The sequence below is a fragment of the Hoplias malabaricus genome, chromosome X2 (genome assembly GCF_029633855.1).
Source record: "Hoplias malabaricus isolate fHopMal1 chromosome X2, fHopMal1.hap1, whole genome shotgun sequence".
NCBI classification, from domain to species: Eukaryota; Metazoa; Chordata; class Actinopteri; order Characiformes; family Erythrinidae; genus Hoplias; species Hoplias malabaricus.
In genome coordinates this window covers 8,320,339-8,348,239 of record NC_089819.1, presented here as the reverse complement: position 1 = coordinate 8,348,239, position 27,901 = coordinate 8,320,339, and the positions used below count along the sequence as shown (strand labels likewise).

Sequence of the window (27,901 nt, the reverse complement as noted above, 5' to 3'; positions counted from 1 at the left end):
CACTTGATTTTATGCTCACAGGTATATAGTTTATCCTCTAAATATATGTGTTTTGAGCCTCAATTTGCTGAAAATTCTGCTGTGGTGTGCTAAACCACAAGTGCTTGTTAACGCCAACTGTGCTTAAAAAAATTTTAAAACCATCTCATTTGCTTATTTTCGATCTTTTCTGTTCCTTTAGCACCAGTCACTGAAGTTTGCTCTCTCTCAGGTGTTTTATCGTCAACACGTGTGTCGGTGTGCACTGTCGGGCTGTGTTTAGCTAAATTCACTCGATTTTGTGCTCACAGACAACGCAGCCTGACAGAGCACCACCTCCCCACGGTAATACCGTACACCCCAATAATATTTTGAGATGGTATGAAGGTACGAGACACATTTTAATTATGGATTGTTTTTTACATTTTTTCATATCGACATATCTTCACAACATGAAGGAGCAGGCGAGTGTGAACCAAATTTGTTGACAAAGGTACAACTTTTGAATTTCTGTGATTATTTCAAGGAAGATGTTGGTTATGTTTGCATATGTGAAAATGTGAGCCAACAGATTATAGTTTAGTAACTAAACTGTGATACACAGCGGATAAAGAAAATACTCAATCTGTACCTATTCATAGCTTTCATATCTTCCAAGTGAACATGATTTGATAGCTGTTTATTTCATTTCTCAAACCCACAACCTCCACAAACTGGATCTAGACCTTTCCTGTTCGTCATAATTATGTGTGCCATTACTGTGGGTACACTTCCTGACATGTCTTGGTTGAAATTATGTTCAGAGTCTAATTAGACTCCAAAGATGTCAGAGTCAAGTGTCACTAAATAAAGTATTGAGATTTTGCCTAGTTGTCATTTTTTTAATAATAAACAAAGAGTTCTTTTTTGTTTATACATCTAATGAACTGTACCCAATCTCCACAGTCACACAATGCTACCAAAACACTGGGTGAAGCCTAGCAGCTTTTCAAGCTGCTGCTAACACAGCACCACTGGTGTTCAACACACTTGGGGCAGAACACTAAATACAAAGATCTGTTACGTCAGCAGGGAGATATTTGCACTGGCTTGCATCGTACTGAGGGATGGGGAGAGGGAGGGCCATGCTACACACAAATCCTACATATGCATACATGCAAATTTAATTAAGTTAAGACTAGTAATTAACTGTGGAAGTGTCTGAAAATTCCTGTCTAAATCAAACTGACAGATTTCAAAACACACACACACACAATCAAATCGCAATGGGGATTTTTTTCTCCCTTTATGCTCTATTGTTTGTGTGTGTGTGAGAGCGTCACACTTCCTCTGAGCCAAGCAGCCGTACAGTTCACTCTGTATATAACCTCTGTTTTTACTGAGCTCACAACTCTTTTTACGTCTACATCTAACTCTCTCACTTGTTCTCTCCCTCTGTTGTCTGTCTCCTCCCTTCTCTTCCTCCTTTTCCCTGTTTCTCTCACACACTCTCTCCAACACTCTACTTTCAACTGTGTAGCTTTCTTTTCCTTTCCTGTCAATTTTCTCTGCTCTCTCTACACTTTCTTTTGCAGTCTCTCCTCTGCTCACCCTGTCGTCCTCCACCACTCATAATATTAAACACAAACGGTTCTGAGAGAGAAAACGAGAGAGAGAGAGAGAGAGAGAGAGAGAGAGAGTTGTTGTGTTTTTGTTTTAAGCACATTGTGAGGACCAAATGTCCATCTCTCTTAAAAACATGCCATTTTCTACATAAAACAGAAGTTTGGTTAATATGGTAATATTTAATGTACGTTTGTAGGTGTAGGTGTAGTATTACTTGTCTGCACTAAAACAGAAATGAAAGAAAGTCCATACCAACACTGCAACACCAATGAGTGTAAAGTGTAAGAGGCTGTGTGAATGCTGCTGGTGAAATATTGTGTGTGACTGGAAGGAGATAGAAACGAGTGGAAAGAGATAGTCATAGAGAGAGAGAGAGAGAGAGAGAGAGAGAGAGGTGAAATTAACTACATGGAATAAGTAATTAGTAAGTAGAAGGGTAAGTGTATATATATATATATATATATATATATATATATATATATATATATATATATATATTAGAATGCCCCATACAACCATAAAATTAAAGCCAGATCCTTTATTTTTTCATTCAACATCTCTTGTATCAGCTCATCTGATGACATAACTGCACTTTGTAGTTTTACAATCAAAGATGGTGGTCTATTTGTTGCTCTGTATACATTTTAAGCCCCCCGCCCCCATTTGTGTGGTGGGATGACATAATAGCTCTATAGTCCACGACTGGGATTGAACATGGTGACTCATGTGCAGCAGCTCCAGCTCCAGAATGTAACGAGGCATTTATACACCGTGTCCACTATGGGCATAGCTTACAGTAACTGAGTTCACTGGTTGTAATAAGTGTCTGCAAACATTTGGGCATGTAGTGCAAAACTAATGTAGCTAATGAAGTGGTAACACAATGCTTATTGAGGTTTAGAAATGATGCACAATGCCCAAAACGTGTGCACACTTTAAATGTTTTTATTATTATATTGAAAATCTAGTATGGGTCAAATTATATTTTCAAATATTGTATATTTTATAACAACAAATATAGTTTTTTTTAACAAGTAATCATATATATATATGTGTGTGTGTGTGTGTAGTATAAAATAAAAATAATAAAAATAAAATAATACTCTATATATATGATTCTGTATCAAATGTAATCGCCATCTATTGTTCACTAAAATGAGTTACACTTACACATTCCTCATTGGACAAGTGTACACACATACAAACACACAAACACAAATATACACATAGGCCTAAATTAGCAGATCTGGTCGTTTTTGACGCATTTCCTGTTGCTACATGGCTGGAGGGACTATATTAAATGTCCTGATTCTGTAAGATAACACAAAACACACACGGGGGTTTATTCTAGTGTTTAACAACAAGCAAACACTAACACAATGCACAGTAAACCAGAAAACTAAAAGAATGCATGCAGAAAAGTAGGGTTATTTTTCACATTACTTTCCCAAATGCTAGGTATTCACCAGGAATGTGGGTGGCAAATATCACTCCTTTTACAAACAATCTGGGACTGTAAATGAAATGTTAATAAAACCGGATGCAGTGATCTCCGAGTCCTGTTTAGAAAAACACATTTAATGTTTTCCTTTCCTGTTTTTTTCCAAGTGAAACATGCTAAGCATAATTGTCATTTCATAGCAGTACTACAAAATTGTGCCTCAACATTTAACCTGTCCATAGCAGTGAAAACACACACATACACACACACACACAAAAAGATGCTAGTGCACTAGTGGCAGTGAGCTCACACCTCTTCAGGTCTCAAGCTTTTATGGTGCTTTTCCACTGCAAGGTACCTACATGACTCTACTGGACTTGGCTCTTTTGCTTTTCCACAGGCCAAAGCTGGTACCTGGTCCCGGGTAAGTTTTCAGTCCCAGCTCACTTTGGGTTCAAACTGTGCAGAGTAGGTACTAAATGGTGACGTGTAAGCCCTGTAGAGCTATGTCAGGAACCAGAAAATGCAGGTCTCTTTCAAATCCAGCACAAACTGCCGCTTGTCAAATCTCTCACAACGGCAGCTCGTAACTTTACCTCAGGGTGTTTTGAAGAGGTTTATATGCTCCTTGGACGATGACCGACATATCTCCAGTGAAAGCCGAAAACGTATCAGTTAGAACTGAGGCCGTGTTCAGTCCAAAAAACAAAAACAACACACGGATGCACAACGATTAAACACCACCTAACTTTATCGTCACCATTGTTGTGGTTTTCAAAGCCAGCGATTCCTGAGAGACAGGGTTTTGTGATATCCAGCTCCATTTCACAGGGGAGCTCTGCCAGTGGAAAAGCGACAGGCTTTAAGCATGCTGAGCCGTGTCTAGTCAAGTCATGTAGAGCCAGACCCATGCAGTGGAAAAGCACCATTAGAGGCCATGGCTGCTGCCTCACTATTCAATGGCTGTTAAAATTAAATGGGACAGAAACATATTTATCACTACTTAACTTCACTGTTCTTCAACATTTAATAATCTTTTGGAACAGAAGGCACCAACTGATCATCTTTTAAAAGTCCACAATCCAAGATTTGACACATTTACAAAGCAGCATCTCATTTCATTGAAAAAGAGTAGTCGAGTTAAAGTCAAGTTAAGATGACATGAGCAGAGAAAGAAGCCACACGCTGCTCTGTTTTGCTGTTCTCAAGGCCTTATTTCACCCTGGGGATTACCTAAAACCCCACCCTGTGGAAACTTAGGGGTGAAACATTTGTTTTGCCCTCCCTATGGAGACTGACAGCACCCACAAAGCTTTCTCTAAGCAAGATGGCAGATTTCCACAACCAAATATTAAGGACAACACAACCATCCACGTGTTTGCTTCTCCTCTGAGAAAAAAAAATTCTCTTCAGCAAAAAAATAAATAAAATAAAATAAAAACAAGAATCAATGCTGGACTGACTTGTCCGAAATGAATAAATTCCTGTGTTATCAGGTGGACTGGGAGAGCAGATTTTCTCGTTCTACCTTAAATGCTGTTATAGATACATGGGCCTTAATTGGCATATTATTAGCCTGTTCCTTACTCAAATTTGCCATTCCACCTTAAAGGAGCTCTAAATAAAACTTGTACATTTCTGTGTGTTAACACAGGGTTTTATTTTCACACGCCATTCGCAGTATTAAAAGCCACTAAAAATTGAACTTGTAATGTTACCATTGCACCATGTTGTTCCTTTTCATTTCAGGGTGTTTACTTTTCTCTGTCTTATTTAACTTAATCGGTGTTAAAACACAGTCGTCATGTGGAGCATTTCAGGTGGAATGGGTATAACAAATGAGACACCATCTACTGCAGTTCACTGACGTTCAGCTTAGCATGACTCATTCAGTCGCTGTTTTTTTCCCTTGCACCTGGCTTTTCTACCCTCCCCACGATAGGGGGAACATTTATTTTTATCACCTACACACCAGTGAGAAGAGCTCCCTCAAACCAGTGAGAAGAGTTCTCTCGCCGATGAACCATGCTCACACGCACAGGTGCAGAGGTCTCACTCTTGCTTCAAACCAACAGAGAATGCCTACACTCTCTGTCTACACAGTTAAGTCCCCTGAGCACAGTATCTACTCCTGTTCCCCCTGGACTATGTGTTGGTGTTTTTGGAACTATGTAAGCTCTTTGGGTGATGGGAAAGCACCAAGAATAAATATTTTTTTTAATTCACATTATAATGTTCTATTTCTGTTTCATAAGTGACTGGATTGATAATGCTAGGTTTTATGGATATTTTTAATTTGTTGTGAATGTTATAAGCTTAGTTGGAGTGAGTCAGTGTGACTTTTTTATTTTTCACTCTCAGCAATGAATGTTAAACACAATGTGATGTGGGGTTGAGGCAGGTTTGGCTCTGAAACACTTGTGAGAACTCTAGTGGCATTATCTCAGACAGAGTACCTTGGCATATTTTCATTAAACATGAATTCATATTAATGCTGGGCGACAAAATGGTAACTATTAGTTTTGTGATTAATTTTTGCTTGATAACGATTATAAGCTTTGGGTAATAGAGCTTGATAAACCTTAATTTCTACTCCAAGTTAGCACAGCCAGCTGCACTCTGTCAGGTGCGTATACTCATGCTGTTACGGTACATGAACATAGGAGACCACATTAACCTAAGAACGTAAACAAGGCTATAGTCGGTTTAACTCAAGTGCTTGTGTGCATGTATTAAATATATATTAATTATGTTATATGGAATTATGTTATATGGAGAAAATTTCTCTCGTGCGCAGGGAGAATCCGAGAGCAGATTTTGGCACACTGTTGTAGCTGTCCTTGGGTTTTTCTTCACTCAAAGTGTTTTCCCAAAATTATTTTCACCATTTGCAAATTTTATTTGGATCCCACGCCTTACATTAGGCTGCTTCTCTTAAATAAACCCTCCCAAGGGTGGAACTGTTCTCGCCTTGAACTCAGTGATTCTGGGTAGGCTTCAGACCCACCACAACCCTGAACTGAATAAACAGTAACAGATAATGAATGAATGAATGTGCGAAATTGAAAATGTTCTAGCCTTACCAATGTTTCAAGCATTGTTCTAAGCCTTCTAATAGGTTTAGTGCAATATGTTTACAGTTCATCACTTGGGAGTGTTTATTTATTTATTTATTTTATCATTTTAAACTCTTCTTAATCTATCTTTTTACTCTTTCTGCTTCTTTAAACGCGTGAGATGGTAATGCCCTAAGAATGTTTCCATGACCAAACACATAGATATAATTTTTTTTGTGGTAAGATAATCTTATTGTTCCAATAAATACATATGAGGTGGATATGTGTATGTGTGTGTGTGTATATATACTATACTATATACTATATAAGTGGCTAAAAAAAAATACTTTTTTTCCACTGTTACAAGTGTAAAGGTCAAAGGTCAGCATCTGTCATGGTGTTGGTGTGTGGTCCTGCCCATATCTTGGATAATCACACAATCAACTCTAAAATACATGTGCACAATTTGAAGCAGCATGAAATGCCTTTCTAGATGACATCTTATTCATGGGCATGGGCAGGGAAAAATAAAACATAAAATGTTCACATAAAATGTGCAAATACTGCTGAAAATAAATCTGAAATATATTAAGTTTCTGTTTATTTCTGAATATTTTTAGTAAAAAAAAAAAAAAAAAGACGTTTTAAGGAATTTGCACAAAACAATTTTTTTTTGTGTACAATATTTGCGTTTGTAACACATTTATAAGTGCAAGTTGTTTTCATCACTGGTTATTTCTATGCTAATGCTACAATTGTAAAGTATCTGAAATTAAATGTTTTTGCAATGCTACCACGCAACTCAACCACAACAAATAACTCTCCATCCTGCACTCTCTCTCTCTCTCTCTCTCTCTCCCTTTTATACTTAAAGGGAACCTTGCATGCCTTAAAATATTGCACATGCTCAATAATACTTAGGCCTAATTTTTATGATTTATTATATTATAAAATAAAAATCAAACACAACTAATCCCTCTGTCAATCACCTTGTGATGATGTCATATGGGGGGGGGGGGGGGGGGGTAGAGTCTTAAAGTGCAGATTCAGTGCCTGTTAATAGTCAGAAAGAGCCCCAGCTCAGTTTAGCATAAGTTCCAAGCAGTAAGGACTAAGGAGCAGAACCTCTGGATTTTAGCCATTTTCGCTTGGTTCTCCTTTGTTGTCATTTTTCATACCAAATCAGTACAATTATGCAACATTAACATGGTGCACTGTGTGGTTCATGAAACTATGGCATCTGCACCAAAATAATGAATGTTAAAAAAGGAGCCATGCATGTGATAGCTGAATAAAAAGAATTTTTATTAGGCACATTGTGTGGTACTTGGGTGTAGAAGCTGTTATTTAACAACTTACATTGTAGGCTTAGCAACAGCTTAGAGACCCATTTTAATATGGAGCTGCATAAATGTATCAGTGTGCACATGCATTTTGTTTCAAAAACAGATTTATTCACATTACAGACAGATACTGATCATTTACATTTATGAATGGGAACTGTCAAGATTCCCAAATCCAATCTGAACAAAAATCTGAATCTCGTAAAGTGTATCTAGCTTTATTTCCGTGCACCTTTTGTGTTAGTTTGGTTCTGTTTATCCTCATCTTGGTGCTCTCACGTAACAGCAAGTCCAGCACTGTGATTAGAGATACTCAGACAAGGTGGCGGCATGTAGGCAGCACAAAAAAATCAGAGGTGCTTGTTTTATTCCACGTTTTCTTAGTAAGGCAACCCACAGAAACCTGACTGGTTGGGCTTATTTTACATTTTGTGGGTTTGTAGGCTACAAATATTGAAAATAGTGTGCTAATGCACATATGAGTTCTTAGATCCAGAGTGCGTATATTGTGTGTATGTACATGACATGTAGTGTCAATACAAAAGTGATTAATCATTTTGCCCTACACACCAGATGTAATTTTAGAGATCTTTAATGATAAAAGTTGTATTTCATATTTCAGCATGTACAGGAGAGGATTCATTCATAAGTGAAACTCAGACTCATACAGTCTCCTCGAAATGAGTCACAACATTCTCAGTGTGTGTGTGTGTGTGTGTGTGTGTGTGTGTGTGTGTGTTCCTGGGTTCCTGGAAAATGTTCTTCATATTTACGACCAAACACACACAATCTTTTACACTGATTCTGTTCCAACAGCTGTATATTCACTTATATAGTTATATTTATTCAACCAACACACAATAAATGGAACCCTTCGTAATTGTGCAATATCTTAGAAAAAGTCTCCACATCAGATAAAGAGCACCTAAACTTTCATCTTTGAGTGAGAAGAGAAAACTCTCATTTCAGTTCTAAACAAACCCACAGCTGTTTGTGTCCATCATTCCACTGTGAGAAGACCCAACTCAACACTATGGGTCTTAAAACCAGCACAGACAAACGACATTAGATACCAGAAAGAAAGTTATGAAATCTGGATTGGTGATTCTAATTTTGTTTCTGAAATGACTCAGTTTGCAAGAAGCAGAAAGTGCAACCAACTGAAGTCTGAAGTTGTGGCTGCAGATTTCTTAGAGAAACTGAAAGTGAATGTCATGAAAAGATTGGAAACTGGAATAAAGGCCAAGAGCTGACAGAGATATATATATAGTGAAAAATAAGATTTACACTTTGTCATTCAGAGTTCAGTGTCATTCGCTGTTAATTACATGTTTATGACAATTAATTTCTGGAGCTGACATAAATAAGTGATGTTGTAGGGGAGATCATTTATAGTTAGATTATATTATTTACTAACTAATGTTTTAACTTTAAAAACAGTTTTTGTACTATTTTTAACGGTTTACTTTTTTAATCACTATTTCAATGCTGGTATAGCTATATCATTTGGAAACTTGCCCATTAATGGGAGACTTTTATTTTTTAAAGTAAAGGTTATTGGCCGTGTCGAGCCAATAAAGAGCCTAAAAAGACCACGCGACTCCTTGACGCCTGAAGTTGGTTACTTATTTACCAGTTTCTTATTCAGATTCTCTGTTCCACCTTAAATGGTGCAAATTCTGTCGCCGCTAGATGGCAAAGTACGAACTACACGTTTAGCTTCATTCCATGGATATTATCTCTTTATTTTCAAAGTGTCTCAGAAATCTGAAAGTCTCACTGAAGACACATTATAACAGACTATTAATACCCTGAAGATGGAGAAATTTTACTGTGGAATTATTTTGTAATAGCCCTATAAACATAGCATTGGACACTATAGAATATGTGGAGAATTGGTCTAATTCATTTGACATTATCTCTTTATTATCAAATTGTCTCAAAAATCTGAATGGCTCACTGAAAATATCATATAACAGACTATTAAAATCCTGAAGATGAAGAAATTTTTCTGTGAAATTGATTTATAATGGCCCTTTGAGCATAGCATTGGACACGATAGAAATTGCACATTTGGCTAAATTCATTGGACATTATTTCCAAATTGTCAAAGTGTCTCAAACATCAGAGAGGCACAGATGCAATATAACAGACTATTAATATCCTGAATATGAAGAAATTTTACAGTAAAATTGTTTTTTGTAGTTTCCCTGTGAGCATAGCATTGGATTTAAATATGTGGGGAAATTGTGTATTTGGCTTAATTCAGTGGACATTATCTTTTTACTTTTAAAGTGTCTCAAAAATCTGAAGAAATGTCACTGTGGATTTTTTTTTTTGGTCATGGCCCATATGAACATAGCATGTGGAAACATGAACTTTGGTTATACATTCATCTGAAAAGTTAGGACACCCCATGAAAGCCTTTGTCTTTTTAAACATGTTTAATCATATGGACACATGAGCTTCATTTGAACAGTACTGAGAGATGGAGCTTAGAAAAATTTTTTTTAAATTACATATAAATATAAGATGTAAAACAGAGGTGGCACGGTGACAGGAGGTAGTGTTGCAGTCACACAGCTCCAGGGACCTGGAGGTTGTGGGTTCAAGTCCCGCCCCGGTTGACTGTCTATGAGGAGTGTGGTGTAAGGAAGTTTATTTAAAGGGCATTATTGACCATAACCATGTAGAAATGTTTAAAATTGTGAAAAGATCATTTAATTAGATAATTTCACAATTTTAAATATTTCTATAAAATAATACTCTGGTCCAAATGTTGGTCTTGATTGACCTTAGGCGAGTCATACAGCCAAGATGTGCTTTCAGTAATATTCTTTATGTCAACAAGGCTTTTACTGATGCACTGGGCATAATTGTCATGAGTATCAAAGTGTTCAGTTTTATGAACCAACTTTTGAAGTTTCTTACATACCATGTTCAAAATCGTCATCATAATCTTCATAGCTTGAGAACATATGAACATGAGAACTTATTAACATAGTTAATTATCATGACTAAGACCAGCTCTCAATAGTTATGGTCAAAAATGTCTTTTAAACAAACTTCCTTTCATTTGTCTTACTCTGTAAATAGATACAATGTCAGTTAGTCCTTGTTTAACCTCACTGGCCCAAACTACCTAAGACTAAGTGTGTACTTACACTGACACCCTATTAACTAATGTTACATGAATAAATGTTTCTCTTGATGATATAATATGATATTTTCAGTGAGCCATTCAGATTTTTGAGACAATTTGAAAATAAGGAGATAATGTCTAATGAATTATGCCAAATGCACAATTTCTCCACACATTCTATCTTGTCCAATGCTATGTTTATGGTGCAATTATATAAAATGTCCACAGTAAAATTTCATCATCTTCAGGATATTATTAGTCTGTTACATTGTATCTTCAGTGAGCCATTCAGATTTTTGAGACAGTGTGACAATAATGAGATAATGTCCAACGAATTAGGCCAAATAAGCAAATTCTCCACATATTCTATAGTGTCCAATGCTATTTTTAGAGGGCTATTACAAAATAATTCCACAGTAAAATTTCTTCATCTTCAGGATATTAATAGTCTGTTATACTGTGTTTTCAGTGTGCCTTTTAGATTTTTGAGACTCTTTGAAATTAAAGAGAAAATGTCCAATGAATTTAGGCACATGCACAATTTCTCCACGCATTCTATCATGTCCAGTGCTGTTTATAGGGCAATTATAAAAAAAATCCACAGTAAAATTTCTTCATCTTCAGGATATTAATAGTCTGTTATATTGTGTCTTCAGTGATCCTTTCAGATTTTTGAGACACTTTGAAAATAAAGAGATAATATCCAATGAATTTAGCCAAATGTGCAATTTCCCCACATATTCTATCATCTTCAATGCTATGTTTATAGGGCCATAATAAATAAATTCCACAGTAAAATTTCTCCATCTTCAGGATATTAATAGTCTGTTATATTGTGTCTTCAGTGAGACTTTCAGATTTTTTGACACACTTTGAAAATAAAGAGATAATGTCCAATGAATTAAGCCAAATGCGCAATTTCCACACACATTCTGTCATGTCCAATTCTATGTTCACAGGGACATTACAAACAAATTCTACAGTAAAATTTCTTCATCTTCAGGATATTAATAGTCAGTTATATGGTGTCTTCAGTGAGACTTTCAGATTTTTGAGACTCTTTGAAAATAAAGAGATAATATCCACAGAATTAAGCTAAACGTGTAGTTTTTGGAAGGTGTATTCGTACTTTGCCATCTAGCGGCAACAGAATGCAACAATTGCACCATTTAAGGTGGAACAGAGAATCCGAATAAGAAACTGGCGAATAAGTAACCAACTTCAGCGTCGTCGCGATTCCCGCCTGCGGCACAGCACGCGCTCTCCGGGAATTAATGCGCACTTTATTTATTCCGTGCTAACGTTTAAAGCCTCGCACGCGCTCCCTGCTGCTGGAGCAGGAGGGGCAACGCTCGCCTTCAATACAACTTTTAAAAGTATTTAAAAGCTGTTCTAACGCCATTTTTTGGTCCATTAGACCAAATAAAAGATCCGAAAGTATGTACAGGACTCCCTCACGCAACACATATATAACAAAACCAGCCAAAACGACAACATCCAAGACCAATTCCGTTATCTGAAATTCCTCCCCGAGAAACAGCGAAAAACTACCTACCTCAGAAACTAAAAACACACCGACAAACAACACGCGCCAAAAAACAACAACCCACGAACAGCGTAAACTACAATATAAACCAGACAAAACAAAAACAAAAACAGCAGCGCAGTGGCTTTACCTGCAGCCCTCGAGCCCGCGGCGCTCATAACTCTGTCTGTGTGAGTGAGTGAGTGAGTGAGAGAGAGAGAGAGAGAGAGAGAGAGAGAGAGAGAGAACTTCTAGCGGGAGAGAGGGAGCACAAACCAACTAGAATAAATACTTAAAATATATATCTTTGTTATATGATTATGTGTATTTATTTATTATTTTATTTTATCGTTCTTATTTTAAAAGTTTTGTAAGACTTTATGAAGCCGTTCAAAGTTATCATTTAACACTTACATAACAGTAAACTTAAGAATTGTATTTTTTAAATAAATTTATTGTATTAATGTAAATTAATACAATAAATATACATAATTAAAATGTATTAATATGTGAAGCATTATGAAAGTAACTAAAATTAGCTCGGAGAGAGAGAGAGAGAGAGAGAGAGAGAGAGAGAGAGAGAGAGAGAGAGAGAGCGAGCGCAAGGGTCCAACAAATTAAAAGTCTCCTGAACTGATGTACAATTTCATCGCTTTAAATGCATTTGTTTCAATTTTGTAAACATGTAAAACGCATTCATTCACAATTGGGTTTATTTTCAATCTCAAATAAGCTTTATTTACATTGTGTTTTAAATATATTAATATGTAAAATATCATATGTTATGAACATTTTTTAAAATTATTTGAATGAAATCATTTAAAATAAAATACGTATGCCTGTAAGATAAAATTTTAATGAATGAATTCGTTACACCCCAAGACTTTTATTTTATAAATATTGCATGGATTCATGAAGCTCGGAGGGAAATTATATATTTTTTTATAATTTTAGGATTTATTTGGCCCAAAATCCGTTGGTCATTTCAGTTGAACATGTTTAAATGTTATTGATGAATAAGATAAAAAAAATTGCAATTTAAAAGATCTTATTTATTTATTTATTTTGCCAAAGTTACACGAGCTTATGACTGATTTGTTGCGTGGTGCAACACAGCCACCTGGAGGACAAGTGAGGACCTACAAGACACTGTTTTGAAAGCTCAATGTAATGGAAACCTCATTCAGTTCATTATTTTTAACCGCTTCATCCTGTTAAGGGTCTATGTGGGTCCGGAACTTACCCAGAATTACTGCATAACCCAGGAACAAACCCCGGATGTGGCACCAACAAAAATAAATAAATAAATAAATAAATAACACACCTATGGACAATTTTAAAGAAACAATTCACCTACTAACGTGTTTTAAAATGTAGAACATCATGAAAAGGTTTGTTGCTCATAATATATTTCATCATTTATTTGTTTAACTGATTTTATATTTATTATATGTAAAGTGAAATGTTAAACCTTTTTTTTGTTTGTTCACACTAGACTCTACAACCTTGATTTCCAAATTAACTGCACAATTCCTGTCCATTCCTTGTGCATATGTTCTTAGTTCTTGAATAGCATTTTTTTTACAATACTCTCAAGGCTGCAGTAATCCCTGTTGCTTGTGCACCTTTTCCACTTCCAGTCAAATTTTGCTTTGAGGGCTTTGACCCAGCACACTGTCAACAACCAACTTTTACAGCAATTAGTCACCCCAGTTCACCAATCCAAAGGCACCGTTATGGATGTCCATGCAAGCATGCCAGTTATAACAGCCCTCCAACATCCAGAGCCTTCAGCAAATCCAGGCTAATTTACCCCCTGTGCCTTGACACTGTGGAGTTTTCCTACAAACTTAGAGACTTGAGCCAAGGACATGGAATCTGACATGCTGGCAGTATTCAACCCTACATCCTGCACAGGAAGCATGTCCCTTGGGTTTAGGAGTTCCCCAGTGTACTCCTTTCAACATCAGGCCATACAATCAGTCAAGTTCAGAGATGTACAATATTTGCCAAGCCCCTTGAACAATGCCCCCCCCCCTTTTCCCCCGAACTGTCGAAATGTTTTCCAGAATCTCTTTGAAACTGCACACAAGTCATCTTTCATGGCCTCTCCAAACTCCTCCCACACTCTGGGTTTTGCTTATGCCACTGCCACAGCTGACTCACAAAACTCCAGATTATTTTTTTCATTCATTCATTCATTCATTCATTGTCTGTAACCGCTTATCCAGTTCTGGGTCAAGGTGTGTCTGGGGCCTACCCGGGAACACATCTTGGAGGGGGCACCCCTCCTTCACAGGGCAACACACACACACACATTCACTCACACCTAAGGGCACTTTTTAAAGTCACCAATCCACCTAACAACGCATGTTTTTGGACTGTGGAAGGAAACCAGAGCACCTGGTGGGTACAAACTCCAGGTCTGTGTGACTGTGACATTACCTGATTCAGCAGATGAAAATAACAATAATAAAAATAAAAAATAAATAAAAATTCCAAATATTTGAATGAAGAAGCCAATCAGAACAGAATACATTTTTGTAAAAATCTTGAAGATTTTAGATTATTAGTAACGGTCATTTAAAAACAACATAAATGTTTTTAAAAAAACAACAAATCACACAAATTTTATAACTGGATGTCACTCAATCAAGCAGACCAATTCATAACAAATTAGGACAGTGTCAAAATAAAAGTTTTTGAATGGTCAAAATTTATTTGATTGTTTTGAACAGATTAAAGGTTACAGTTACATTCTCTGTGATTTTTATATTGTCAGAAACAGAGAAATATTTGTACCACTGTGATATAATTTTCAGTAACATCATTCATCAGTAACTGAAAGTTTTTTTTTTTTACTATTTTACTTTATGCTGAACAAAACCAGGACTGAAAAATATGGGAATAAATTCCACAATGTACCAACAATACAATATGTTGTTATATTAAACATATATGTGTTAAATGGTATTATTTCCATTACGCTGCTTAAAAAAATGTGCTTGGTCACTGATTTGCATATTAAAGCCAATATTAGTATCAGCCAGTCAGTAATTTGATCATTAGCATTCAGTATATCATGCAGACACACTCTGAAGATAATAAACATTTAAAACAACCAATCTAACCTAACATATGCCAAATATGTCCAGTTTCAGTCTTTGTAAATTTGGATGTTGATTTCACCAATCTATTTCTCCAGGTCTTTTTAAATTTGTAATGAATTGTATTAACAATAGTAAAAACTTAATTAAAAAGCTGAACTCATCAGCAAGAATATCTCTGCTTCTTCCAAAACATTATGCCAGCCACTACTTGTTTTCAAAATGCTGCTAAAATATTGGCAATGCACAGTTCACAGTTGTCCTACTCACCCAGAAATGGTGAGGCCTGTTGTGCTCTCTCACAGCCTCAAATAGATGAGGCATAATTGGCAATTGAACCATTTGAATCTCCAAATGACAGGGTCAACCTTTGTGCCACTCAGGAGCCCTCTGTATATTTGAATGCAAAATTACTGTTGAGTAATTAAAAAAGTGGCACGTGTATCTAGCTTTACTTAATATGTTAAACAGAAACTGCTAAAACAGTCTATGTATTTAGAATATTCCATAACGTATATTAACAAAAGTAATTTGAAAATTAACAATTTTTTGACAGTTTGTAAAATGTAAAAAAAAAAAAAAAAAAAACACCCCACAGTGTGTTAATAAAAGGATTTTAGTGTTCATAATAGTACCAAACTGATTAATATAAAGTTAAAATAAGAAGCCCAGGCTTTATTTACACATCCAAATGAATTAACCCTACAACATTACGGTGTTTTTTGTCCAGTTATGAGTGGATTGTGGATTATAAGTGCAGTCACTCCAGCAGAAGTTAAAAAAGTTTTTTTTTTCCTTTTCATTTATTCCTCTATATTCTGTTGATTCAAAAGCTCATTTAACACTGTTTATATACTGCCACTGGAGTACTGGGCTGGGACGGCTGTGCAGGATGCTCAGTTTTGCCAAAGACCAGCTTTGGCATTAAATAATAAAATTAATGTTAATAAAAATTTGAACTTGTTTCACCTTCAAAGCCAACACTGTGGTGCAGAATGAACAGAAGAAATCTGATAAAAAGTAAAAAAGGCACTAAATTACAAATGGCACTTCAAAATTAAGAGATTTAAAAAACGTTATTGTGCAAATGTTCCTAAGAAAAAACCTTGGTCTTGTTTGTAAAAACAAAAATCTACATGAAATGATTACTGTAATAGTCAATATACTCTGTGTTACCAGTTTATTAGGTGCATTCATATTTTCAAACTATGTACTATACGTATAAAGACGTCTAGTAGATGTGTGAAATCAGTTAATGCAAGCTGCACCCATTGTACTCATAATGTGTAAACTATATACAGAAAAATATTAAATGAAATGGGACACTCTGGATCCACTGCACAAAAGCCTAATGTCAAATGCAATAAGTGTGACCTAGAAGAGTATAAAGCCCACCAGCGTTAGCCTGTGGAGCAGTGTTCTCTGGAGTGATGGAACTCTGTTTGGGATGAGTTCAGAGTTGTTTTCTGGGATCATTCATCACCCAGAATTGTTTCAAAACTTGGCATAAAGTTTTCCCCAGGAGAGTACCCTTCATTTTGGGAATGTTGGAAAAACAGCTTTGGCCATATGGTGTATTATTTGGCTGTTGTAGTATTCTCTGAACAGCAGAGACACTGATACAGTGAATGAATCTGATAAACTGGCAATTTTGTGTATACTAATGCACATAAAATAAAATGGTTATAATGACGAACCTCAGTCTTCAGCTCCATTGGAAAAAATAAAATAAAATAAAATAAAATAAAAGATCTCACACTTTCTGTCTTTTGGAGAGATCGTCTCTGTCCCAGAGTAAAATAAAGGCAAAGAGGTGGAGCACCTATGTGTAAAAAGTTCAGAAAATAACTTGAAGCACCTCCACAAGGACATTTTGGAAATCCATTACAAAAAGATCTTTTAATCGATCTGATCTGAATAAAAGGACCATGATCCTGAAAAGGACTAAGCGAGAAAGATTAATGAATGAATGAAAAGAGCACTGGGCACTGATGTACATTAAGTGACAGGGTGTTTTTGTGTGAAATCACTGACGGCAAAAAATGTTTTCTCCATTTCTACAAATCAAGATTTTCTTGGAATAATGATTATTGTAAAGTATGGAAGTATATTTTTGACAAAATTGCATTTGATTTCCGTGGCCAAAATAAGTAACAAATTTTCTACAGAGTACATTTTAATACACAATATCTATTAATATTTGCTGAGTTTAACATATTAGGGAAGGGGCATAACTTTGGCACATTAATATGTTAAATTCAGCAAAATAAACATTAAAATGTGAAGAATGGTGTTTACTGTTAGAAAAATATGTTTACCCATTTTGTATTAGAAATTTAACCACAGATGCCCAAAGCAGCTGTATCCTGAGTGATTCTCATGGCACTAATGAGAACTCTTCTAAAGACACCTGTAAAAGTAATAGTCTAGTGTTAAAAATGAATTCAAAATAATAAAAGGATGAGACTGATAGTAGGAATCCTGCTTCTAAAGAGACCTGAAGACACCTGACACCTGCTCTTTAAGCTGTATTCAATTTAACTGTTTTTTTTTTAAAGCAGATGGAGACCAAAATGTCCCTGTGAAAGTTTCCTAATGTCAGTCCTCTCTGAGTCTCACTGACTCTGAAGCCACTCCACTCTGAGCTCAGCAACTTCTTTGCCATAGCAGTGGTGCAGTTTGAGAAAGCAGCTGGTCCTGGGGGTTTCAGAGGCTTCAAGGGTCTCAAGGCTGGGTAGAGACCCTGTTGGGGGTTTTCTTCTTGGGGGCACAGGGGGAGGTCTCACAGAATCCCCCCGTCCCTCAGCCTCCCAGGAAATGCCAGGCACACACCCCTCACTCAGGCCATTACACACTCCAGCTGGTTTATTCCAAGAAACTCCGCTCTCCCTTCCAGGAACAAGGGACAGAAACCCCTCTTCTGAAGACCCCCCTGGCTCAGGTCCCGGAGCTCCAGAAGATCCCAAGGATCCTGAAACACCAGCTTTGGAACGTCCACCACTCCCTCCCTGCAGTAAAGATACATTATGTTACTCTTTAACTTCTTTTGTACACAAGCGTCAAACTGATGCAGTAGATTTGACCAATGTAAACATGTCTAACCTGTGCTTTTCTGGTCTTGATTTTGTTCTGCTGTGAGAGCCGGGCATCCTCCAGTTGCCTCTCAAGCTCGCAGACAAGGAGCCTCATATAGTCAAAGGTGGCGCGCGATAGGGCCTTCACCCAGGACTCCATGGCGGCGTGGCTATCAGCTGCAAGCTTGTAGACACGAGCACGAGAGCAGTCAAAGCGCAATGCAAAGGCAAACTCCTCTGACTCGCAGTCACACAACTCCACGGTGCAGCCCTCCAGCACTACAGCACCCAGGGGCTCGCGGCTCTCGCGCTCCTCAAAGTAGAACAGCAGGTTCCCTTTCAGAACACACCAGCGCCGCTGATAGGCCGGGTTCCTCTCACCCTTCTTCCACAGGAACCCTGTCTTATCCGGAGGAGAGCTGCATGTGGCGTAGTGAGCCACACTGCGCTCGTTTAGCTTCATTGTTCACTGAGCAATGAAGAGACCAGCTGAGGAAATCAAGAGGGACTGCTGAAAAGAGAGATAATTCACTCATTAAACTTCTGTGAACGAGAGCCAAACAGACAAATAAAGGCTTTAGTCAAAAACTTTAGTTTTCATTAACTTAATACTAATTAAATTATTGAGTATTAATACTACGTTTTCATTACTTGTGTAAAAATATATAAGCAAACTTCAGACACAGAATATCTCTCAGCTGATTGGCTACAGTTGGTGTGAAACGTGGTGATTATGTTAATCATGTATATTTTGCCAAACAATTGCTTTCACAGTGAATAATCTAAGGTTTTACTGTTTTATAGAAAACATTCACAACACCTTTACTTAAAAGGGGGCTTTAAATGAACAAAGTTCCTGTGGGGGTTAATAAAATATATGTGACATGCTTTGAAATACCACAGGTATCAAACACAGCACACTTCTCCAGCACCTGTTCTTTTAAAGGGGAATAAACCATAGCTCAGATCAGCGCGAGAGCCCAGGAGTAATGAATGAGGAGCAGAAGCTCTAAAGTTCTGGCCATTGTGTTCTAGCAATTTTTGCTTTCACTATATTTCATCAATACTCTTATTTCTCTGCACTCATTGTTGGTTCCACCCAAATACATGGGGCCAGCACTGTGATTTAAAAAACACAGTGTTATTATCATTCATTGTTAATTTACTGTTTTTAAAAAACAAAATTTATAACCAAAAATTTGACAAGAAACATTTGGGAGAATGTTAGGGTAATGTGTTGTACTGTACCTAGTCTCAGCCACAAACGCTCTGCACACAACATGTTGAAGGAGAGTCTGACAGTTTTAGTGTTATAAGTCGACATTCTGATTGGTTTTCGGCCTCATTCTACACATCATGCCAATATAGCAGACTGTGATATTCAAATTCCTTTTTCTGTAACAGTAGGTGGTTCTTGGCCACATTAAGTGGTAAAAGGTACTAGAGTGTCTGTCAATGTGAGACTATACGGTACCCAGCTCACACCTACAGGAGTCTGTCAGGTCCTTTGACATGATACATGATTAACTGTGCTCTGTGACTTACAGAGCTCTGATCTGTTATGAGAAGTGTGTGTGTGTGTGTGTTTGTGTGTGTGCTTTCTTGCAGTTTGGTGTTGATTCCTGCATTACCTTGTGCAGCACTTTCTTTTCACATCACCTGCTCACAGACAGCCTCGCCATCACAGATCCCTCCTGAGGTTATCACTAAAGAACACACAGACACATACACAGAAAATAAGGCACATACAAATATCTTCTCTGTACCGATATATGACTGAAGATACATGTGATGAATTTATAATGAGATTATAATGTGATTTTTATATTTTTAATGAAAGTTAACTGAATAAACAAATGTGATTCAGATAAAAGGCTGGGTAATATATCAAAAATATCACAATGCTTTATACAATAAATAAAAATGTTACTGTAAAATTATTCTTGGCCTCTTCCCCATTCTTTGAGACTATGAGTAAAAACCACAATGGACAAACTTAGAAGGGAAAAAAAGAGAGGGGTACAGAAGCTAAAGATTAATCTTTTCCAAAGACTTAAGTTTTCCCAAACATCACATGGCCCACACTGTACAGATTAGACTAAAAGAGGAAATGAACTGAGTACAGATATGAACAAAGTAGTTGAGAACAGGGTTTGGTTTTGTATGAAACGCTCTGTTCTAGACAAACTTGTGAAGTCAGAACTGATGACAGTGTTAGTGAATGAAATCAGACTTCCTTCTCTTAAAATTACTCACAGAAATCTATTACATGAAATGCCTGTGATCACACTGGTGATATCTAAGACTATATTTGGGCCTTAAGATATATTTTTAACGAGTTGCCCAAATATATTTTTCCCATTATATTAATTTTCATCATCACTCAATATAAAACTCAAGAAGGGTGGGGTTCATTATTGGATGTGTAGAGCAAAAAAAAATGCTGGCTTTTAATTCAATATTACTGTTAAGAAATCTATGCCTACATGATTCATAATGAAACATTAAAGCAAATAATCTATAAAAGATAACAAACAATTACCATTTTTCCCACCCTAACCCTCTAAACCAATTTGTTTACATCCCAAGCACACAATTATGAAGGATTTTAAAAATACTTTGTAATTCCCTTCCAAGTCGTTGGACCATATGACAACAGTAGAGAACTGGGCAAGGCAGTGATAAGTGTTATGATCCTTTTAAAGCTGTTTATCAGACAAGTTATCACATTATACAATTAGTGGACGTTAATCTGTGACAAATGACCTAGAATAAACATTTCTAGCAATTTTTTGTATAAATAACCGTTAAACCTCCCTACGCTGAAATCAGAGAAATGAACACATTGAGACATAACTCCAGTCTTGGCGTTTTAATCAAGTAACGTTAAATATGTTTATGAAACACTTATGAAACGATAAATTTTTAAAGTTTGCTCCAGATTAAGTTGATCGAGTTGTCTTGTTTAAAAACAGCCAAACGTTTCAAAACTAGTTGCAGAAAAATTCGAAAAAAAAGTCGCTTATTTTTGGAATTATCCGTTCCACCTTAATGAGCACCGCGCTTACACTGCAGTCTGAAGCTACTGCGGCAACTTCTACACCATTTAAGGAGGAACGGACAGTTACCAAAATAATGTGCCATAAACCATATCTGAAAACAAAGATACAATGATTCCTTGTAACATAATAAGAAATTATGAAATAAAATGAGCCATTTTTAAACAAAACAACACAAAGATTAAAAACAGACACATGAAAAGCTATTCTCGAAAAACGATGCAACAAGATGGGCATTAAAATGTTTAACGCGTACTTAACGTGAATATGAACAGCAGCTATTATCCAATATGTGTTCAAAGTACAACTTTTAAATCTTAAATGTGTATTTTTGTCTCACCGTCAGTAAATGGTCCCCAATCCTCCTCCACCGTTTGTGGGGCTTTTGCTTTGCTTTGTCTCGTCACGTGACGCCGACGACATCGTCAACGGTCTGCACTGTTGATCGCCTTTGCTCGGATTAATCGTGATCGTCTCGATTAAACGGTTAAAATGGTAGTGTAAACGTTCGAGACATCAGTGTCAGAAAAGTCTGTTATTTATTCCCCAAATGTCCTTTTTCACTTCATTAAATCAGTATGTTATTAATTGTGACTTCACCGTGGATCCAGCTCATGGAATTTATTATATGAAATATGTCGTAAAAATGTATTTCACCTAGTGAAATATAAATGCTAAGAAATACATTTATTCAGGTGTGACCGACTCAACATCACTGGCATGAAATTTATTCTGCACTTTTTATTCTATTTCATTAACTTTTTTTTGAAAAGTTTTTAACTATTTTATAATTCATTCACATTTTTCCTCACATTAATTACGTTATTTTTTAATGAGTTTTATGGTAAAATGACTTCTGTGACATTAAGGTGTTTATATAAATATAAATAAATAAATAAATAAATATATATATATATATATATGTGTGTGTGTGTGTGTGTGTTTTAGAAAGCAGGGATTCTTTACCACAGTTCAATTTGATTGCATTTAATGTGAGAAAATTCAAAAGCTGTGAAAAAAGCGCTATGATGGAAGAAGTCATTCATCTCCAATATATTACACACATCAACTCTGCACTTGCTATGTACACAACCACAGCCAAATACACACTGCAATTCGAAAAGCATATTAATAGAAATGAGATTACAAATAATAATTTCATTTAGTCCACCTGAACTATCCATAGAAAACACATACAGGCATTCTATATACTCACACACTTCCTTCTGTTTCATGACTTTAAGCTAATAGTTTGAAGCATAAAGTCCATTTTCCACACATTTCCCCTCAAGCCAAGCATAGCTGATCAGCCAAAACATATGTTTATTCATACATGTACAAAGTCTTTTATCTAGCCAAAACAATAAATCTCAACCCTAATTTATAGAAAATCAAATTTTAAATGACACACAAGATCTGAAATTTATTAAATGCTATATTTCTTCAAACTTTTCTACATTAGACTCTATAGTTTCAGAACATGTCTAGGCTAATCGACTACATTTGGAGCAAAGGAGGTATTTTTTTTTTTTTGGCCAAACTCCTAAATAACCCAAAATGAACAGATTCTTACTTAGTGGTAAGAAAAAAATACCACAGGCTCACTGAAGCAAATACTTTTGGGAGGCAGAGTTAAGGCAAATGGGATTTAACAAATGTCTGAAACTTGTGGTTTTCCTGCCTTTCTCTCAGTCTGGATGCCAGTGCTAAACAGAGACACACCTTAAAATCACCCTCCCCCTACAAAATAATTTCTGAGAGTTCCTGCAGCCAGACAGTAAAAGAAAAGGGTTATTGTCAATCAAGGAAAAACAGAAAATCTAGAAAAACAACTAGTAGAGTGAAAATGACCTCAAGTAGCTTCTTCCATTAACTGTTAGGTACATCGGCATGTTTACTAATCGCAGCTAACATGAATTTTAGCTACATATTGTCACCCATATTAGCATGTTTGGTAATTCAATTAAAACCATCATACTGAGAATACTGAGAAAAAGCTAATACGGCTGCACAATTCATAACCATTATTACAATATTGGACATTGGACAATGTAGAGATTACAGATTATTAATATCACATGTAAATGATCTAAATAACCAAATCACAGTTCCAGATTTGTTAGTGTTAGGGAGAAGGAAGAAAAATAATTCACAAATGTAAACAGTTTTCATCAAAATATTGTAGTCAAATTCTTACCTATACTGATATTTATTTATTAGTCATGCGCCCTTCTGAAGAGATCAGCACTTGGTTATTACACATGACTAGATTCCTAAAGAGAAACCTCACTGGGCCACTAGTCCTAATTTATGTGTTTCCCTAGTTTTCCAAATGTTGCTAATGAAAAAGTCATGGTTTTCACAATGGTTCACTCACACTGAATCTCCTGAAGGGCCCTGGGACTTTCAACTACTAGTTTTGCAGAATATACAATAGCATCACTTCAATGTTGTTCTCGATATGTTCACACAGGAATCTGTGTAATCACATCTAGTTTACCCAAATAATCATACATTTCTCTATAATCAATCTTAACTCTAAAATTCTGAGCCCTTGAAATGTGTGGCAATTGAGATGAAGGGATGTTCAAATGAATCCAAAAACACTGAAACTATGAAGCTAATATAGCTAATAAAGGTTATTATTATTTTAACAATTAGGAACAATTGGAGAGAATATCACTAAGCTGCACTATATTATCCTCGTAGCATCAGTGCTGAACCTAATTAAACCGAAACGTTTGATGAAATGGGGGAAAACATTCTATGCTTTCATTTATGTGACTAAGTGAAAAATTCTGCACTGTGAAACATCACCCAGGGCAGCAAGCCTTCAGGAGCCAGTCTCAAGGTAATTTTCCTACTGGCTCAGTAAAGGGGCTAGGGACTGCATATGTATGTTCTGCTGCAGTAGAAAGAAGGTCTGGTTTTAAAACCTGGGAGAAAATAAAACAGATACAGTGCACTCAGCTCTATGTGTCAGTCCATTTGTGGCTTTACAGAATCTCTTGGGGAAAAGCTCAATGCACTTAAAGGAATATACCACCATTTTTCCAAACAAAACTCCATCTGTTGCATCTGTAACATGAGACCGATTACCACAGAGAAAACATGTGCCAACTTTCCCTTAATTTAGAAATTTAGAAAACAACATAATATTTGACTCTAAATTCCTTTATAATAGAAGTCAATGGGATAATTTGCAGAATTATCTGGCATTGGTTTCATTTGGTTTATTTAGCATTTGTACATTGGAAACATTTATTATGATGTGGTAACCAAAATATAGCCCACCTGTGCCACATGAAAAAATACTGGCAAATAGTAAATCAAAATTAATGTGAACGTTTCCCATAATTTCAAATGTCTCATAATAAATAGTATTCCTTTATTTTGGGTGATCACGAGTCATAATGATCAGTTGCAGTCATAATTATATGATCTTTTAATCACGAGAAATCTTTCTCATAATTTGAATGTACAGAATGTGGCAGAAACATGTATCTATTTGCTGCAGATGCAACACATAGAAATGACTAAAATATTCCTTTAAAATATGACAGTAGTTCTGCTTTTAGGCCTCTCCACTCTGACCTCATCCCAATGAACATGTAGAACATTCATATTCAGAAAACTGAAAAATAATAATAATAATAATAATTAAAAATAACAAAAACGACAATTAAAATCTAACTATCCACATTATACTCAGGAAAATAAAAGTCTTAATATCTCCAGTGTGGGGTGGGGAGTAAATAAGGAACAACAAACACATAAAAAAGACAAAAAAATAACAGAACATTAAAGAGACAGTAGTGCTGTAGGACCACAGGACTTGGGGAAGAACACACTCCTCCGACTAGTTCTTTAAAGCCTTGAGCAAACTCAGGCTAAAAACAATAAAATAAAATAAAATAAATCACAGGAAAAAAAATCCATGTAAAGAAAGTAAAAAGAAATGTCAAAGAACAGGTTCTCAAACAAACAGACAAAAAATAATATATATATAAAAAAAAAATAATAAAATTTTAAAAATATATTAAAAAACCTCAAGTGTCGTTGGAATGGAGCAACGTCTCTGTACAGTCTCTCTATATACCAGAGAGAACCTTCCAGACTGCACAGTGTAGTTTTAATGCTGCTCTAAGACACCTGGAGTCTCAAAAATACTAATTATTTATTAAAAAAATTAACGAATTGTTGCTGAATAGTGTCTCCCTGTGTCCACATGGATTTCCTCCGTGTGCTACGGTTTCTTCCCACGGTCCAAATACACACGTTTGTATGTGGATTGGAGACTCAAAAGTGTCCGTAGGTGTGTGTAGGTGTGAATGTGTGAGTGCGTTGCCCTTTGAAAGACTGGCGCCCCCTCCAGGGTGTGTTCCTGCCTTGCACCCAATGATTCCAGGTAGGGTTCGGACCCACCGCAACCCTGAACTGGATAAGCGGATACAGATAGTGAATGAATGAATGAATGAATGAATAGTTTGGAATGTCCACTGGAAACATTTTTACATAAAATTCACATTTTATAAATCTCTCAACATTATCACTGTTGAACCTTTTATGGTCAAATCTGCATTGGAAAAAATTAAAACTAGAAATTTAGTAAAATAATATATATTATTTTACCAAGGAACTTGGTAAATTCAGCCAACGAACTTTGGTGTCACATCTTTGTGTCTTTTGTTTTGTTTAGACAGAAGGTTTTAAAGTAGCTCCTAAAGTGTTTACCATGATCTATTTTCAAAGCCACAAACAAATCAGTCTGAGATCACTTTACAAAAACCTTGCAATAATTTTAAATTTCACCATTTTTAATGGAGACACCTTTGGGGTTTAATCTAATAAATCTTCCTCCCCACTCACTCCAGGAATCTGTGCTATCTGTTATTTTGATAGTAAATATAGTAAGTATACTGATAATCTCTTTTATTTTTCCTAGTATCATTTTCACCATTAGTTTGTAGCTCCAGTGTAAAACCCAAGAAGCAAACTTCTGATATCAAGCATTATGGTTTTGGTGAAAACTGGTGTAATTCAATTTTCTGGCAATCCATTTACTTACGTGTTGGGCTTTGTGTGTTGAAGCAGTGAAAACACTAAACTGTGCAGTTGTTGGGGTTTTCTAGAGCTGTAACTTAAAACGAACTGTCTGGAGATGAAAATCTGAGACGTGTTAGGCTCCTTATTCCTCTCTTGTCCATTGCTACTTCACAGCCATCAGGTTCCTCCCTACTCTGTAAAGAAAGAGCAAGACCACAAACAACCTCTACAATTGTCCTCAGAGCTGGCTGGCTGCACTGAGCTCATGTTTTGAGCTGATTGGTTTTAGAGAGAGTCAGTCACGAGTGGTGGGCATGGAGTCTCAAGGCCTGGTGCAGACGATTGAAGGATGGCCTGTCTCTGATATCACGACTCCAGCATCGCATCATCAGCTCAAACAGAGACGGAGGGCAAAGTGGAGGGGGGGAGAGGTAGATCTGAGAGAGAGAGAGAGAGAGAGAGAGAGAGAGAATGAAAATGAAAAGGAAAAATACACAAATCTTTCTGTATAAAGTTTTAGACAGTCAAAATTTTACGATACCACGTTAGAATAAGACTACACTCATAAAGATTTCTAAACTGTTTAAAATGAATGATTATTAGTGTATTGTTAATGCTGTTTGCCAAATAGTGAACCCACATCCATCTACAATAATAAACCTCAGATCTTGCCATATATTGACCTTATTTTGTTTCTCTTGTCAGTTGACATTAAGCCAGTCAGTTTTATCACATATTTGTTAATAAGTCTAACAATTTAACAACCAGGTTCAATAAATTAACCATCAGTAGTTAATGATAATGTGGTGTGTACATTAACATGCCATCCACACAGGTCCCTGGAGCTGTGTGACTGCGACACTACCTGCTGCACCACCGTGCCGCCACATTAACATGTGAAATGACTGCATTAACATGTGAAATTAATACTTTCAGTATTAGACAAAAAAAAAAAAGAGTTCACTGTTGCCTTTTCTATCTCTGTGTTACAAATGATAATTAATGATTTTAAATGTGTTACCAACTTTATCAATGACCATGTAATAAACAGGTTTTTAAAGCCCTTTATAAATGTCGTCATTTTACTTAAATCTTCATGCTAAAGATGACCCAGAGCTCAGTGAAAATATGTCTGTGAGGTGCTTTACTTCTAAAAACACAAAAAGATATTTTTGTCATATCTACGTAATTAAAATGAAAATCCAAAAGGGATAGCAGGAAATAACATCACTTTAAAATATACCTATCTGTTGATGCACAAAGCAAGATGGGTGTGTGTGTGAGTGTGTGTGTGTGTGTGTGTGTTGGTGTGTGTGTACCTGTCTCCCCTGGTTCCTGAAGAACTCTCCACTGTTCTCAATGACTTGCTCATCTGTCAGTAGACTGTAAGGCTGCTCTGTACATAGAGTGAAAATCTCCCACAGAGTCACACCAAATGCCCACACATCACTGGCCGTGGTGAACTTTCCCTGAAAATAAGTTTTTCATAATGTCTTTGTAAATCTAAAAGAGGAAAGTCACACC

At 36.2% G+C, this 27,901-nt stretch overlaps 3 protein-coding genes across 7 annotated transcripts in view; all 3 read right to left on the bottom strand.

The window, feature by feature from the left end:
• The window catches only part of LOC136677341 (SH2B adapter protein 3-like), a 50,476-nt gene extending 38,224 nt beyond the window's left edge, over nucleotides 1-12,252 (bottom strand). Inside the window, exon 1 of the mRNA XM_066654868.1 lies at nucleotides 12,243-12,252. The gene's annotated coding sequence lies outside the window, so the exon portion shown is untranslated. The remainder of the gene's footprint in view (nucleotides 1-12,242) is intronic.
• A 2,553-nt stretch (nucleotides 12,253-14,805) lies between these two features.
• LOC136676326 (sesquipedalian-1-like) lies at nucleotides 14,806-21,777 on the bottom strand. Of its 4 annotated transcripts, none has more exons than XM_066653226.1 (4): nucleotides 21,672-21,777; nucleotides 19,904-19,966; nucleotides 18,301-18,783; nucleotides 14,806-18,206 (listed from the first exon to the last, which is right to left on the bottom strand). In XM_066653226.1, exons 3-4 carry the CDS (start codon nucleotides 18,733-18,735, stop codon nucleotides 17,814-17,816), a joined length of 828 nt encoding a protein of 275 aa, XP_066509323.1. In that variant the 5' UTR covers nucleotides 18,736-18,783; nucleotides 19,904-19,966; nucleotides 21,672-21,777; the 3' UTR covers nucleotides 14,806-17,813. The 4 variants fall into 4 exon arrangements, with proteins under 4 accessions (XP_066509323.1, XP_066509325.1, XP_066509324.1 ...); XM_066653228.1 differs by having other exon boundaries at nucleotides 18,301-18,780; XM_066653227.1 differs by having other exon boundaries at nucleotides 18,301-18,780; nucleotides 19,904-19,978; nucleotides 21,672-21,743.
• A 540-nt stretch (nucleotides 21,778-22,317) lies between these two features.
• Nucleotides 22,318-27,901, bottom strand: part of LOC136676324 (discoidin domain-containing receptor 2-like) — a 29,457-nt gene continuing 23,873 nt past the window's right edge. For both annotated transcript variants that reach the window (XM_066653223.1, XM_066653224.1), the window contains exons 16-17: nucleotides 27,697-27,846; nucleotides 22,318-26,814 (exon numbers count right to left, since the gene is read on the bottom strand). In XM_066653223.1, coding sequence (XP_066509320.1) covers nucleotides 26,677-26,814; nucleotides 27,697-27,846 — 288 coding nt within the window. In that variant the 3' untranslated portion in view covers nucleotides 22,318-26,676. The remainder of the gene's footprint in view (nucleotides 26,815-27,696; nucleotides 27,847-27,901) is intronic.